Source organism: Salmo salar, chromosome ssa20 (assembly GCF_905237065.1).
Source record: "Salmo salar chromosome ssa20, Ssal_v3.1, whole genome shotgun sequence".
Classification (NCBI taxonomy): Eukaryota; Metazoa; Chordata; class Actinopteri; order Salmoniformes; family Salmonidae; genus Salmo; species Salmo salar.
Genome location: NC_059461.1, coordinates 60,693,503 through 60,710,380, shown reverse-complemented (window position 1 = coordinate 60,710,380; position 16,878 = coordinate 60,693,503). Strand labels below are relative to the sequence as shown.

At 42.0% G+C, this 16,878-nt stretch overlaps 1 protein-coding gene across 4 annotated transcripts in view; it reads left to right on the top strand.

Moving 5' to 3' along the window:
- The window catches only part of LOC106581008 (periostin), a 39,315-nt gene extending 23,828 nt beyond the window's left edge, over positions 1-15,487 (top strand). The window contains exons 10-22 of one of the 4 annotated variants that reach the window (XM_045703717.1): positions 1,602-1,750; positions 2,413-2,549; positions 3,208-3,338; positions 3,638-3,768; positions 6,907-7,009; positions 9,493-9,560; positions 9,989-10,034; positions 10,160-10,192; positions 13,446-13,501; positions 13,737-13,833; positions 14,181-14,243; positions 14,472-14,510; positions 14,715-15,487. In XM_045703717.1, coding sequence (XP_045559673.1) covers positions 1,602-1,750; positions 2,413-2,549; positions 3,208-3,338; positions 3,638-3,768; positions 6,907-7,009; positions 9,493-9,560; positions 9,989-10,034; positions 10,160-10,192; positions 13,446-13,501; positions 13,737-13,833; positions 14,181-14,243; positions 14,472-14,510; positions 14,715-14,758 — 1,097 coding nt within the window. In that variant the 3' untranslated portion in view covers positions 14,759-15,487. Of the gene's footprint in view, positions 1-1,601; positions 1,751-2,412; positions 2,550-3,207; positions 3,339-3,637; positions 3,769-6,906; positions 7,010-9,492; positions 9,561-9,988; positions 10,035-10,159; positions 10,205-13,445; positions 13,619-13,736; positions 13,834-14,180; positions 14,244-14,471; positions 14,511-14,714 lie in introns of all 4 variants that reach the window. The other 3 variants (XM_014162658.2, XM_014162660.2, XM_014162657.2) reach the window with 3 other exon arrangements.
- Positions 15,488-16,878: the final 1,391 nt, after the last annotated feature.

The window sequence follows — 16,878 nt, the reverse complement described above, 5'->3', positions numbered from 1 at the left end:
GACATCCTATCTCTCTCTGTCTCTCCCTTTTTCTCTCTCTAGCTCCTCTCTCTGTCCCCCTATTCCTCTCTCTAGCTCCTCTCTCTTTCCCCCTCTTCCTCTCTCTAACTCCTCTCTCTGTCCCCCTCTTTCTCTCTAGCTCCTCTCTCTGTCCCCCTCTTTCTCTCTAGCTCCTCTCTCTGTCCCCCTCTTCCTCTCTAGCTCCTCTCTCTGCCCCCTCTTCCTCTCTCTAGCTCCTCTCTCTGCCCCCTCTTCCTCTCTCTAGCTCATCTCTCTGTCCCCCTCTTCCTCTCTCTAGCTCCTCTCTCTGTCCCCCTCTTCCTCTCTCTAGCTCCTCTCTCTTTCCCCCCTCTTCCTCTCTCTAACTCCTCTCTCTGTCCCCCCTCTTTCTCTCTAGCTCCTCTCTCTGTCCCCCTCTTCCTCTCTAACTCCTCTCTCTGCCCCCTCTTCCTCTCTAGCTCCTCTCTCTGCCCCCTCTTCCTCTCTCTAGCTCCTCTCTCTGCCCCCTCTTCCTCTCTCTAGCTCATCTCTCTGTCCCCCTCTTCCTCTCTCTAGCTCCTCTCTCTGTCCCCCTCTTCCTCTCTCTAGCTCCTCTCTCTTTCCCCCTCTTCCTCTCTCTAACTCCTCTCTCTGTCCCCCTCTTTCTCTCTAGCTCCTCTCTCTGTCCCCCTCTTCCTCTCTCTAGCTCCTCTGTCACTACTTTATCACTCCTCTCCTTTCTGTTTCTCTCCTCTCAACAGGTGGGTAATGCACACTGAGCTCCAAACTGTGACTTAGTCTTGCTGTCATGCTGACTCACTAGTAAGCTTCATATACTAGACTTACTATATACGGGTCACCTGAGGGAAGAGTGCTGGAGCTTTATGCCATAATCCAGCATTTGTAACGCACATGTGATTGAACCAAAGTATAATAATCACCAGTATGATAGACTAGTCTGCTGCACACTGCAGGAAAGAAAATAATCCCCCAGGGTGGAAAAGCTGTGTTACTGCGTTGAGCTCGTAAATTCCCCCACTAAATTGTTCTCTGATTTAGACCCTACATAATTTGTCCATTTTCGACATAAAGTACAGTGTGGAACAGCTCTGTATCTCAGACAGCCCAGCAGCTGTTAAAAGTTCCTCTGTTAATAGAGCCATAGTTTCCTTTCTGGAGGAGGTAGCTCTTCTTCCACAGGACATCAGTATAGTCGGTATGACAACCCCAGGGTAATGCAGACTGGAACAGTCACTGGCTTTGTCCCAAATGGGACCCTATTCCCTATATAGTGCATTACTTTTGACCAGAGCCCTATGGGAATAAGGAAATAAGGAGCCATTTGGGACACAGACACAGTTACAATGTGGCTGATTAATCTGATTTCCTGGAAAATAAGGTTGACATTTTACAATGACTGACTAGACCACCAGACTGCAACATTAGACTATATTATGAATCATATGACAATCCTTTTTTTATCGTCTACGTCCTGGGAAAACCTTGTATCTCCATTTTTGCAGAATTGGGGATAGTTTCTAAAAAGTTATTGTTTACAAACATATTTAATGTCATATTTTGATCTCTTACAATGTATCTATATGAAATATATTGTCTTCCAGATGAGGTGATGGCCATTGACCAGAGCTTTCTGAAGATGATTCTGGAGAACCACATCCTGAAGGAGAAGATCACTCTGGGACAGCTGTACAATGGACAGCGCCTGGAGACCATTGCCGGGAAATTCCTCAGAGTCTTCATCTACCGCACAGTGAGTTTGTGTGTGTCTGTCTGTCTGTCTGTCTGTCTGTCTGTCTGTCTGTCTGTCTGTCTGTCTGTCTGTCTGTCTGTCTGTCTGTCTGTCTGTCTGTCTGTCTGTCTGTCTGTCTGTCTGTCTGTCTGTCTGTCTGTCTGTCTGTCTGTCTGTCTGTCTGTCTGTCTGTCTGTCTGAGTTTGTGTGAGTACACGACTGTGTGTGTGGATGTGGATGTGTGTGTGTGCGTGCATCTCTTGTTTCTGAACAGCTGGTCGAACACAATGGCCATACAACACATATCCATTTCACTGGGCTATCCATCTACTGGACTGACTAAGAGGCTGTTAATTCAGTAGCTAGCAGACTGTTCAATTCCATGCCTTATAAAGAGCCACTTCAGCAGATGTTCCAACTCATATTTCAGTTTTAAATATGCTCAAAACAGAAGTTAGGTGACTGGAGAAACCATTAGCCTAGCTAGCTAACTATCTGGCTAGCTAACTAGTTAGTTGCTTATGCTAGCATACCAAAATGCCCAAATATGTAATCATTTTACTAGAATTAGGATATTAGGACTAGAGTTTTTAGGATAAAACCCAGAAAAACAGTTTTCAACAAAAAGTAGAGTTTTCACTAAAGTGGTTCTTTAACCTGTTCTGTGTCCTGTCTGTCTGTAGGCGGTGTGCATAGAGAACTCCTGTCTGGTGCGCGGCAGCAAGGAGGGCAGTAACGGAGCCCTCCACCTGATGAAGACTCTGATGAAGCCAGCTGAGACCACCATGTTCCAGCTCCTCACTAACAACGGAAGATTCAAGTGAGCTGCTTGGGCACATATAGACTGTGTGCTTTTGCCTGGTCCCAGATCCGTATGTGCTTCAGCAAATGAAATAGTCAGAGAAGTTAGGTCAAGCTCATACAGATCTGAGACCAGACTAGTGGAAGGATTTTAATCAAGGGACAGACAAAGATTGTTCTGATTTTGCAGCCAATTCACGAATATACTGTATATTAAACAGTGTTGGACAACCTTGTCTCACCCCCTACTCGAGAAAGGATTTCTTTAGCTAACCCAATAGCCAGAGAGTCAGAGAGAGTTCACAAGTCAGACAGAGTTCAATCAAATTCATACAGACCTGGGAGCAAGCTGGGAAAACAGTTTATACAGACATGTGGGCCAACTTCTTTCTAAATCATGTACACCTCTTGTAAGTTATCTTATTTTCTAAATAATACAAAGGATCTCATCACTGAAGAGGATCCTGTTCTATAGGTCAATCAGTTTGTACATTGTCAAGCCGGCGGTCACGTGTGTTGGGGAGGTAGAGAACCCTGGTCAAGCCCAGTCAGAGATGAGTTTAGAGACAGCGCTATATGCTAAGCTATCACACTGGCACACCGGTTATACAGTATATACCCTCAGTGGTTGTCATGAGTGGCAGGTAACTGTTTCCTTAATGTTGTTTTGGTTGCAGGATCTTCCTGTCACTGATGGAGACGGCTGGTCTGACTGACCTGCTCAGACAGGAAGGAGAATACACTCTGTTTGCTCCCAGTGATGAGGCCTTCGCTGGCGTCAGAGAGAGCGACCTGGCTCTGCTCAGAGGTTGGTTCGTCTCTCTCTCCGTCTCTCTCAGTCACTCTCTCCATCCTTTTCTCCATCCTTCTTAGTCTGTCTCAGTCTCTCTAAAAAAAAATCCTAGCCAGAGGTTTTTCTTGTCAGGCCACATCATGATGGTCAGGAAAAACTGCTGACCTTAACCATAACTACCATAGCTACCATAGCTACCATAGCTACTAGCTTTCCCCTAAAGGTTGTAATGTCAAAGGAACATCCATAAGACTTAGAGTTTGTGGTTGTATGTACTGTAGTCTTCCATCTAAAGTCCTGTCTGTCCTGACCAGGTAATATGAACGCCCTGCGTACCATCCTCCTCTACCACTTCAGTAACGGAGTGTTCATCGGTGGAGGTCTGGAGACTGGGGTGACCAACCTCCTCAAGTCTCTGCAGGGCAATAACCTCCGAGTGCTGCATGTGAGTCCAAATCTCTCAACATTCAACAAGGCTGTATATATAAGAAATCATGGCATTTTCCAATGTATGTGTGTATGAAAAGCCGGAAAAAAAGCTATTATCAGACAGATCCTGATGAGATTGTACAATGTTTTTACAGTGAATCAAGAGCCTCTCCTCCAGATCCACTCAGTATTACTAACATCCGCAATCCTTTGTCATCAACAATGTAAACCAACGTTCAAACTAGGAATTATGACTAACTATTACTTCTTCAAAAACGTATATATAACAGTTGAACATGGAAAAAGAGGACGTCTGAAATAACCGTCATCTGATGAGTAAGAAACCAGAACCGTATTTGTTGGATTAACTTCCCGGGAGACAACTTCCCAAACATAATTCAGCACGCTGACAAGATTTAGGATTTCACAAAGGCTTGCATTGACCTTTGATATTTACTGTTTTAACCTTGGGTTAATTTTATACTTAGCTTTTAAGTTTGATTACAGCAATGTCCTTAGGGTCATATTCTAAGATCATTAAAAAAAATCCACCATAAAGCCATGTGAGGTCCCTAGATGTTTGTAGTGCAGACTATTCATGATTTAGTTTAGATTACATTTTACTTCCAACAACAGACATTCCATTGCTACCAATTACTTCACACTGGAAGAAGTTAAGCTACACTAAAGATACCCTTAAAAATATATAGTTCCCTTAACTACAGTTACTTTGAAAAAGTACTTCACTATATCCAAATTACTTTGTGATAAATGATCATACAGTATGTAAATCTGAAATGTCGTAGACTACAAACTGCAAGAACATATCACTTTGGGGTCAAATGTCAACAGCATGTTTAATTTAGCCTATTAAAAACAAAAACAATGGTTCAAGTGAGAATTAGGCAGGTCTGATGCCGAAAAGGAAATAAAATTCTTGCCATATTTTATTTTATTTTTGCAAAGAAAAGTGTAGTTCTAGTAGTTAGCTATACCGCTACATGGCAGAAAAATGATTAACTGATTAATTTAAAACTAGCACCAAGTTATTGAAAAATTTACACTACCGTTCAAAGTTTGGGGTCACTTAGAAATGTCCTTGTTTTTGAAAGAAAAGCACATTTTTTGTCCATTAAAATAACATCAAATTGATCAGAAATACAGTGTATACATTGTTAATGTTGTAAATGACTATTGTAGCAGGAAATGGCAGATTTTTTATGGAATATCTACATAGCCGTACAGAGGCCCATTATCAGTAACCATCACTCCTGTGTTCCAATGGCACGTTGTGTTAGCTAATCCAACTTCTATAATCAAGTCTACCACTGTAGTTTCGTCTGCAAACTTGATGATTGAGTTGGAGGCGTGCATGGCCACACAGTCATGGGTGAACAGGGAGTACAGCAGAGGGCTGAGAATGCACCCTTGTGGGGCCCCAATGTTGAGGATCAGCGGGGTGGAGATGTTGTTTCCTACCCTCACCACCTGGGGGCGGCCCGTCAGAAAGTCCAGGACGCAGTTGCATAGGGCGGGATCGAGACCCAGGGTCTCGAGCTTAATGACGAGTTTGGAGGGTACTGTGGTGTTAAATGCTGAGCTGTAGTCGATGAACAGCATTCTTACATAGGTATTCCTCTTGTCCAGATGGGTTAGGGCAGTGTGCAGTGTGATTGCGATTGCGTTGTCTGTGGACCTATTGGGGCGTTCAGCAAATTCGAGTGGGTCTAGGGTGTCAGGTAGGGTGGAGGTGATATGATCCTTGACTAGTCTCTCAAAGCACTTCATGATGACGGAAGTGAGTTCTATGGGGCGATAGTCGTTTAGCTCAGTTACCTTAGCTTTCTTGGGAACAGGAACAATGGTGGCCCTCTTGAAGCATGTGGGAACAGCAGGCTGGGATAGGGATTGATTGAATATGTCCGTAAACACACCAGCCAGCTGGTTTGCACATGCTCTGAGGACGCGGCTAGGGATGCCATCTGGGCCAGCTGCCTTGCGAGGGTTAACACGTTTAAATGTTTTACTCACGTTGGCTGCGGTGAAGGAGAGCCCACAGGATTTGGTAGCGGGCTGTGTCGGTGGCACTGTATTGTCCTCAAAGCGAGCAAAGAAGTTGTTTAGTTTGTCTGGGAGCAAGACATCGGGGTCCGCGACGGGGCTGGTTTTCTTTTTGTAGTCCGTGATTGACTGTAGACCCTGCCACATACCTCTCGTGTCTGAGCCATTGAATTACGACTCTACTTTGTCTCTATACTGATGCTTAGCTTGTTTGATTGCCTTGCGGAGGGAATAGCTACACTTTGTATTCGGTCATGTTTCCGGTCGCCTTGCCCTGATTAAAAGCAGTGGTTAGCGCTTTCAGTTTTGTTGCCATCAATCCACGGTTTCTGGTTGGCGAAGGTTTTAATAGTCGCCGTGGGTACAACATCCCTGATACACTTGCTAATAAACTCGCTCACTGAATCAGCGTATACATCAATGTTGTTGTCCGACGCTATCCGGAACATATCCCAGTCCACGTGATCGAAGCAATCTTGAAGTGTGGAATCAGATTGGTCGGACCAGCGTTGAACAGATCTGAGAACGGGCGTTTCCTGTTTCAGTTTCTGTCTGTAGGCTGGGAGCAACAAAATGGAGTCGTGGTCAGATTTGCTGAAAGGAGGGCGAGAGAGGGCTTTGTATGTGTCGCGGAAGTTAAAGTCACAATGATCCAGAATTTTGCCAGCCCGTGTCGCGCATTCGATATGCTGATAACATTTAGGGAGCCTTGTTTTCAGATTAGCCTTGTTAAAATCCCCAGCTACAATAAATGCAGCCTCGGGATATATGGTTTCCAGTTTACATAGAGTCAAATGAAGTTCTTTCAGGGCCGTCGATGTGTCTCCTTGGGGGGGATATACACGACTGTGATTATAATCGAAGAGAATTCTCTTGGTTGATAATGCGGTCGTAAGGAATTCTAGGTCAGGTGAACAAAAGGACTTGAGTTCCTGTATGTTATGATCACACCACAACACCACGACTGTAGCAAATGTTCTGTATATAATGTCATCAATGCCAACCTAATGGAGAAACATATGGTGCATTACCAGCTTGTACTCATCATCTCATCAGTGTTTGGATCTTAATCCTCTCTACTCCTCTCCTCCAGGCTAACAACACAATCAGAGTGAACACTATCGAGGTCCCTGAACACGATATCATGGCCACTAACGGAGTCATTCACTTTGTCAAAACCCTCCTCTACCCTGGTGGTAAGACTGACTCAAACCTCTCTGACTGCCATCTCCTCTGTTGGAGAAACTGATTATACCGTGCAGTGAATCATTTATTGATATATTACATATATTTGGCAGTGCTGAATAGATCAGTATGTCTAACACCCTGTGCTGTGCTGTATTTATGCTAATGTAGGTATGTAGAGGTAACTGCCAAAATAAAGGACACGCCAACAAAAAGTGTCTTAATAGGGACAACACAAGCCCGAACATGGTTTTATGCTCATCAAATCATTCAGTGATCACTCGTGCCTTGTGGATGGGGCCTTTGCCATCCTATGGGCGTATAGCCATGGTGGCCAAAATAATGGCCTGCCCTGCATTTTTATGCATGACCCTAAGCATGATGGTTTGTTAATTGCTTAATTAACTCAGGAACCACACCTGTGTGGAGCACCTGCTTTCAATATACCTTGTATTTACTCTAGTGTTTCCAATTATTTTTGCAGTAACCTTTAGTATAAAGTGTTACCAGTATGTATCACACCCTGTACTGTGCTGTGCTCTATGTACCCTAGTATAAAGTGTTACCAGTATGTCTAACACCCTGTACTGTGCTGTACTGTATGAACCCTAGTATAAAGTGTTACCAGTGTGTCTAACACCATGTGCTGTACTGTATGAACCCTAGTATAAAGGGTTACCAGTATGTCTAACACCCTGTACTGTGCTGTATGAACCCTAGTATAAAGTGTTACCAGTATGTCTAACACCCTGTACTGTGCTGTATGAACCCTAGTATAAAGTGTTACCAGTATGTCCAACACCCTGTACTGTGCTGTATGAACCCTAGTATAAAGTGTTACCAGTATGTCTAACACCTTGTACTGTGCTGTATGAACCCTAGTATAAAGTGTTACCAGTATGTCTAACACCCTGTACTGTACTGTATGAACCCTAGTATAAAGTGTTACCAGTATGTCTAACACCCTGTACTGTGCTGTATGAACCCTAGTATAAAGTGTTACCACTATGTCTAACACCCTGTACTGTACTGTGCTGTATGAACCCTAGTATAAAGTGTTACCAGTATGTCTAACACCCTGTACTGTACTGTATGAACCCTAGTATAAAGTGTTACCAGTATGTCCAACACCCTGTACTGTGCTCTATGTACCCTAGTATAAAGTGTTACCAGTATGTCTAACACCCTGTACTGTACTGTATGAACCCTAGTATAAAGTGTTACCACTATGTCTAACACCCTGTACTGTACTGTATGAACCCTAGTATAAAGTGTTACCAGTATGTCTAACACCCTGTACTGTACTGTATGAACCCTAGTATAAAGTGTTACCAGTATGTCTAACACCCTGTACTGTACTGTATGAACCCTAGTATAAAGTGTTACCACTATGTCTAACACCCTGTACTGTGCTGTATGAACCCTAGTATAAAGGGTTACCACTATGTCTAACACCCTGTACTGTGCTGTGCTGTATGAACCCTAGTATAAAGTGTTACCAATATGTCTAACACCCTGTACTGTGCTGTGCTGTATGAACCCTAGTATAAAGTGTTACCAGTATGTCTAACACCCTGTGCTGTACTGTATGAACCCTAGTATAAAGTGTTACCACTATGTCTAACACCCTGTACTGTGCTGTACTGTATGAACCCTAGTATAAAGTGTTACCAGTATGTCTAACACCCTGTACTGTGCTGTATGAACCCTAGTATAAAGTGTTACCAGTATGTCAAACACCCTGTACTGTACTGTGCTGTATGAACCCTAGTATAAAGTGTTACCGGTATGTCTAACACCCTGTACTGTACTGTATGAACCCTAGTATAAAGTGTTACCAGTATGTCCAACACCCTGTACTGTGCTCTATGTACCCTAGTATAAAGTGTTACCAGTATGTCTAACACCCTGTACTGTACTGTACTGTATGTACCCTAGTATAAAGTGTTACCAGTATGTCTAACACCCTGTACTGTACTGTGCTGTATGAACCCTAGTATAAAGTGTTACCAGTATGTTTAACACCCTGTACTGTACTGTACTGTATGTATCCTAGTATAAAGTGTTACCAGTATGTCTAACACCCTGTACTGTGCTGTACTGTATGAACCCTAGTATAAAGTGTTACCAGTATGTCTAACACCCTGTACTGTACTGTATGTACCCTAGTATAAAGTGTTACCAGTATGTCTAACACCCTGTTCTGTACTGTATGAACCCTAGTCTAAAGTGTTACCAGTATGTTTAACACCCTGTACTGTACTGTATGAACCCTAGTATAAAGTGTTACCAGTATGTCTAACACCCTGTACTGTACTGTATGTACCCTAGTATAAAGTGTTACCAGTATGTCTAACACCCTGTACTGTACTGTATGAACCCTAGTATAAAGTGTTACCAGTATGTCTAACACCCTATACTGTACTGTGTTGTATGTACCTTAGTGTAAAGTGCTGCCAGTATGTCTAACACCCTGTACTCTAATGTCTTGTAGAGCTGCCTGCTGGAAACTCTGACCTGCTTGGGCTGCTGAGAAGACTCATCAAGTACATGGAGATCAAGGTACTGTACCAGGCCACACCCACATAAAGGAACAGACCACACCCATATAATGAACCAGGACGATAGGCCACATCCACATGACTATCGTGCCACAGCATTACTTACAGTACTGAACAAGGCTAGACAGGTTATTATGATTAGGAAAATGACTACGATGCCAGAGAATCCTGAGCTAACAAGATGAGATTAACATCTAAGTGTTTGTTACAAAATGACCTTAAGATGACAAGACGCCATGTAAAGCCTTGAACAAATACAGTACCTACCACATAATAGAGGCAGATATGTCTCCTGCCTTCACAAATCCCAAGCAGTGCATCTGAAGGTTCATTGTTGCCCTCTGCATTGGACTTGAGCAGAACGATGTGTACACAGACCTACAATAATATGGTTTACAGCCTCTAATCCTTCTTTCCATTCATTCACAGTTCGTGTCAGGATACAGCTATAAGGAAATCCCCCTCACATTCTTGAGTGAGTTAAACTATATCTGTCCATTTCTTAGATGTCCGCTGTACCTTTTTGCATTGCAACTACATTTATTTGTAACTGTGTTGTTGTCCAGTGACTAACTGCTGTGTGTCTTCTGTTTCCTCTAGAGAGGATGATCGTCACACGCGTCATTGAGTCAGGTTACAGGATCAGTTAAAGGATCAAAGCAACATTCTTCATGCATAAATCTTAGCTTTGTGTAGTATGCTGAGTGTACAAAACATTAAGAACACCTTCCTAATATTGAGTTGCACCCCCTTTTTCCCTCAGAACAGCCTCAATTCGTAAGCGCATGAACTCAACAAGGTGTCGAAAACGTTCAACAGGGATGCTGGCCCATGGTGACTCCAATGCTTCCCTCAGTTATATCAAGTTGGCTGGATGTCCTTTGGCTGGTGGACCATTCTTGATACATATGGGAAACTGTTGAGCGTGAAAAACCCAGCAACATTGCAGTTCTTGACACACTCAAACTGGTGCGCCTGGCACCTACTACTATATCATATTTTGTCTTGCCCATTCACCATCTGAATGGCACACATACACAATCCATATCTCAATTGCCTCAAGGCTTAAAAATGCTTCTTTAACTTGTCTCCTCCCCTTCATCTACACTGATTGAAGTGGATTTAACAAGTGACATCATTAAGGGATCATAGATTTCACCTGGATTCACCAGGTTAGTCTATGTAATGTTTTGTACACTCAGTGTATATCATTTGAAATTATATTTCCCATTTAGTCTTGGAAAGACTTGAAGACATTGTGCTACAAGAGTTGATAGAATAGTTGGCACAGTTCAGATAGGGAGGATCTCGGCCTTCAATGAGATTCATGACCCACGTCCAAGAGGAAAAACCATTATGGCTGTTCAGATAATTACCGTACAGACAGCAACAAGATAGTAGCAGACACCTGGAAAGGTTTTATCTGTTCTGGGCAAAATAACCGTTCTTTATTGGGCTTAATCCTGACCTTTGATTTGTGTGGTTAATTCCTGACGTCAAAGAGAAATATGGACAGAAGTTCAAGTTACTGTTTATACAATTATCTCCAGTCAAGATTCTGAAAGAGATATATTACCGGTCAAAAGGTTTAGAACACCTACTCGTTCAAGGGTTTTTCTTAGTTTTTTACTACTTTCTACATTGTAGAATAATAATGAAGACATCAAAACTATGAAATAACACATATGGAATAATGTAGTAACCAAAAAAATGTTCAACAAATCTAAATATATTTTACATTTGAGATTCTTCAAATAGCCACCCTTTGCATTGATGACAGCTTTGCACACTCTTGGCATTCTCTCAACCAGCTTCACCTGGAATGTTTTTCCAACAGTCTTGAAGGAGTTCCCACATATGCTGAGCACTTGTTGGCTGCTTTTCCTTCACTCTGCGGCCCGACTCATCCCAAACCATCTCAATTTGGTTGAGGTCGGGGGATTGTGGAGGCCAAGTCATCTGATGCAGCACTCCATCACTCTCCTTCTTGGTCAAATAGCCCTTACATAGCCTGTAGGTGTGTTGGGTCATTGTCCTGTTGAAAAACAAATGATAGTCCCATTAAGCCCAAACCAGATGGGATGGCATATCGCTGTAGAATGCTGTGGTAGCCATGTTCGTTAAGTGTGCCTTGAATTCTAAATAAATCACTGACAGTGTCACCAGCAAAGCACCCCCAGACCATAACACCTCCTCCCCCATGCTTTACGGTGGGAAATACACATGTGGAGATCATCCGTTCACCTACTCTGCGTCTCACATAGACACGGCGGTTGGAAACAAAAATCTCCTATTTGGACTCATCAGACCAAAAGACAAATTTCCACCGATCTAATGTCCATTGCTTGTGTTTCTTGGCCCAAGCAAGTCTCTTCTTCTTAATGTTGTCCTTTAGTAGTGGTTTCTTTGCAGCAATTTGACCATGAAGGCCTGATTCACGCAGTCTCCTCTGAACAGTTGATGATGAGATGTGTCTTTTCCTTGAACTCTGTGCTGCATTTATTTGGGCTGCAATTTCTGAGGCAGCAGACGTAACTCTGGGTCTTCCATTCCTGTGGCGGTCCTCATGAGAGCCAGTTTCATCATAGATGGTTTTTGCGACTGCATTTGAAGAAACGATCAAAGTTCTCTAAATTTTCCGTATTGACTGTCGTTTCTCTTTGCTTATTTGAGCTGTTTTTGCCATAATATGGACTTGGTATTTTACCAAATAGGGTTATCTTCTGTATACCCCCCTACCTTGTCACAACGCAACTGATTGGCTCAAATGCATTAAGAAGGAAAGAAATTCCACAAATTAACTCTTAAGAAGGCACTATCATGACACAAGGCGAGACCCAGATGCAGACACAGAAGGCAGATGGTTAAAGTCTTACAATATTTATTCATCCAATAGGGTAAGGCAAAAGAATGGTCGTGGACAGGCAAAAGATCAAAACCAGATCAGAGTCCAGGAGGTACAGAGTGGCAGAAAGGCTCGTGGTCAAGGCAGGCAGAATGGTCAGGCAGGCGGGTACAGAGTCCAGAACAAGCAAGGGTCAAAACCGGGAGGACTAGAAAAAGGAGAATAGCAAAAGCAGGAGTACGGGAAAAACCACTGGTTAACTTGAAACATACAAGACGAACTGACACAGAGAGACAGGAAACACAGGGATAAATACAATGGGTAAAATCAGCGACACCTGGAGGGGGTGGAGACAATCACAGGGACAGGTGAAACAGATTAGGGCGTGACAGGCACACCTGTAAATTGAAATGCATTCCAGGTGACTACCTCATGAAGCTGGTTGAGAGAATGCAAAGAGTGTGCAATGCTGTCATCAAGGCAAAGGGTGGCTACTTTGAAGAATCTCAAATATAAAATATATTTTGATTTGTTTAACACTTTTTTGGTTACTACATGATTTCATATGTATTATTTCATAGTTTTGATGTCTTCACCATTATTCTACAGTGTAGAAAATAGTAAAAACAAGGAAAAACCCTTGAATGAGTAGGTGTTCTAAAACGTTTGACCGGTAGTGTAGTTGCAATTCTAAGGGGAAAACTGGTGTCTTGGAGAAAGCCTTTACCTTGAAAGTATCCGCAAAGCACATGTCCACAATTCCTTTGATTATATAAAATATTCCAGTCATATGAATCCTTTTAGAGTCTGTGAAATGTTGCCATTCAGTCTAATTTGATAAAACCTATAAACTGTAATCTCTATTAATCAAGGAGTAGAGGAACCACTGACACACTACATGTTTGTGGAGTCTAGAGTTTCTAAGTTCATTCGGACCTTCAGATCTTACTAGTGTGCCCTTAAACTTCATGTTCTTCAATGACACTTTTGTTGTTGTTTATTCCAGTTGTTAAACTTATTGTCCTCTCTCTCTTTCTAAAGTTCCTGATGTGACCCATGTGACTAGGGTTATCGAAAGAGAACCTACCATCACCAAGGTGACAAGGGTGATTGAGGGAGAGCCTACCATCACCAAGGTGACAAGGGTGATTGAGGGAGAGCCTACCATCACCAAGGTGACAAGGGTGATTGAGGGAGAGCCTACCATCACCAAGGTAAAACCAATGTAACAACCCATGTTTCAACCATTGCACCCACCCATGTACCCACCAAATCACTTTGAGCAATCGGGAAAAGCGTTACATAAATCTAATACATGATTATGATTATTAGGTGACCAGAGTCATTGAAGGTGAGCCACAGTTCACCAAGGTCACTCGAGTCATCGAGGGAGAGCCCATGGTCACCAAAGTTACCAGAGTGGTCTCAGGTACGTACCTCACAGACACACATGTCTTTATTGACTCTTGTCAATGAGGTCTGAAGAATTCTGGGTACATAGTAACATCTAGTAAAATAAATGTATTGTAGGCTACAGTATGCTATGCCTGTTTTGGTCTGTAGTTGCTATATAGTGTATTTATGCACTACATGAAACAAAGAAGGGTGTGTTTGGTTTGCTGAGGTGAGACACAGGTCTGCAGATGTGAGTGTTTTGTACTGAATCCCCTCTACTGTACGTCACCCCCCTCATGACTCCTACAGCTGCCCCTCTGTGAAAACATTATGTTTCTATGTGAAGACTGATGTAGTGTTTCATTATGATGTTATCCACAGGTCCTCAGTACTCGGCCAGCAGCAGTGGCTCCAGCATTGGTATCGCCAACATCCCACAGAAAGGTCAGTAACATCACCCCTCTGGTCATAGAAAGATAACTTAATATAGAGGAAATAATGCAATGTTTCATTTCAAATTACGTATATGCATCTCACTGGGTGGACATGTGACAGGTTATGTTAGAATCTGGGTTTAGCAGATAGTGTGAAGCAGAGACTGACAAACAGGATTCAAACTAACTGTCACATTTCCACCCTGTGATATTTGGCGTCGTAAATTTGTCTTTACAGTGGGAAACCCAAGACCAGTAACTAGCAGGAGAATTCCAGGTAGAACATGATTCCTTGATAACATAACATAATGTTAGACCGTGTTGGAGGGATTCAAATGATTGGTAATATCATCCTATGAGGAGCTGTGATTGCGACCATATACATAGAATGACCAAGAACATTGACTTGAATTCCATTCTAGGAACTTTATTTCTATGATTTTGAGTGTAATGATGATCTTTCTGTTGTCTCTGTTCCTAGCTGGTCCCAGAAGGAGTGTCAGACCAAAGGAACAAAGAGCATGAACATGGACAGACCAGGTGACTGAAGATGCACCAGCAACCAGAGAGGAACAACAGAGATAATGTCAATGAACGGTCTCCCATACAAGCGCTTCACTCCAAATGACGTGTGTGTAGACATACAGAACTTGAACTTAGTGAGACCAGTAAAGCTATTTGCCAAACAAAACACAAATCATTGGTGCATGTATCTAAAGATAACTAAAAGCCATCAATATATGTAAATAGTGTACACATATTTGTGGGTTTTGGGGGTATATTAGAGATTAAAGATTAGAAGCTAGCCAGGGGTAGCAAAATAATCTTTAAAACCAAGCTATTGGAAGCCTTGACCATTGGTTGAGGTGATACAACAGGATTTTTGGGAAGTTTTAGTAATTTTTGGGAACTTTTTTAATTTACCTTTGCATAATATCAAGTTTGTGGTGCTCACATAAAAATAAATAAAATACAAATGTGATTGCTATTTTCTGACTGTAACTTAATTTCTGCAAATGTTTATTTTTCTACCAGATGTAATTTCAGCTCTGATCTGACTTGAATGTCACAGTAGTGTGTTTGCTTACTCTTTCTGCCTTTCTGTCTGACTGTCTGTTATTCTACCTAGCTAAACATTCAGATATTGATCTTGTCTTTGCTTTTAGATGTTTCAAATGTGCAACATTCTGGCAAACTTAACTTTTCACATACTGTATTCTCTCAATAGCTTTTTCAATAAAGTATATTCTTGGATATGAAGTGTATCATTCACCAGGAGGAAAACCTTAGTTGGAAAACTTTTTAGTAGTTCATCGCTATAAGGAATTAAAGTCAAGTTACATTTTAGAATCACATTTACTCAATTTGCAGAGAAGATGTATGATAACCAAATCTAATTTGTGCCAGTGTACTGGTCCCTGCCTACTTAATGAATTCCATTTTCTTAGTATAACACTAGTTGTTTGAGGGAAAAGGGATTGTCTGTTTTTTAGATCTCCTAAAATCTATAAAAGAGTCAGACAATGCTAGAATTGTTACACTTTAACCTAGCTCCCTCTAAAGAGAAACTCATAAAGTGAGAATGAAGTCAAATCTAAAGCAAATGTGAAATATCAGAGTGTGAATTATACCGTGACATTCAGGTGTCTCTATTCTTTTGACTGGACCGCCTGTGTACACGCGCTTGCGCATACATTAAAAAAAGACATGTAAATGTCATTTAACAGTATTTTTTATTTATTACCTTTTAATTTGGCATGAACACAACCAATCATGATGTTTTCAACTTATTGTCAAACAAATCACTGTGCACTGTTTGGATGCTGGAACTGTTTTGGAGTGGACGAACATGCGCAGGTAACCTACTTTTTGAATGGATTTGTTTGACAATAAGATGAAAACATCATGACTGGTTGTGGTCATGCCAAATTAAAAGTGAATAAATAAAAAATACCATTAAATGACGTCTTTACTATTAGGTCCATAAAATGTCATGGAAGTTTGTGCACACATAGGAGGTCCAGTCCAAAAAAATAGAGCCCCCCCCCCAAATGTCAGACTTTAAGGGTTAAGAGTTTAAGGGCATTCCCCAAAATTTGACTTTGCTGCATTTAGACATTTACAGTTTAGTCATTTAGCAGACGCTCTTATCCAGAGCAACTTACAGCAGTGAATGCATACATTTCATACATTATTATTATTTTTTTTTATGTTTCTGCGCTGGCCCCCTGTGGGAATCAAACCCACAACCCTGGCGTTGCAAACACCATGCTCTACCAACTGAGCTACAGGGAGCCTCATGTCTCATTCAGCAGGTCCAGAGTACTGCTGGTTTTCTGCTCTACCTGATAATGAATTGCACCCACCCGCTGTCCCAGTTCAAAATCAATCCTTGATTAGAGGGGAAGTGTCACGTCTGTCTGATGAAGGAGACCAAGGCGCAGCGTGTGTATCGTTCCACATTTTATTTTTAACTGTGAAACTATGCAAGACATACAAATAAACAAAACAACAAACCGTGACAAAGAGGTGCAACATACACTAACTCAAAACAATCTCCCACAAAACCTAGTGGGAAAAACAACAACTTAAATATGATCCCCAATTAGAGACAACGACGATCAGCTGCCTCTAATTGGAGATCA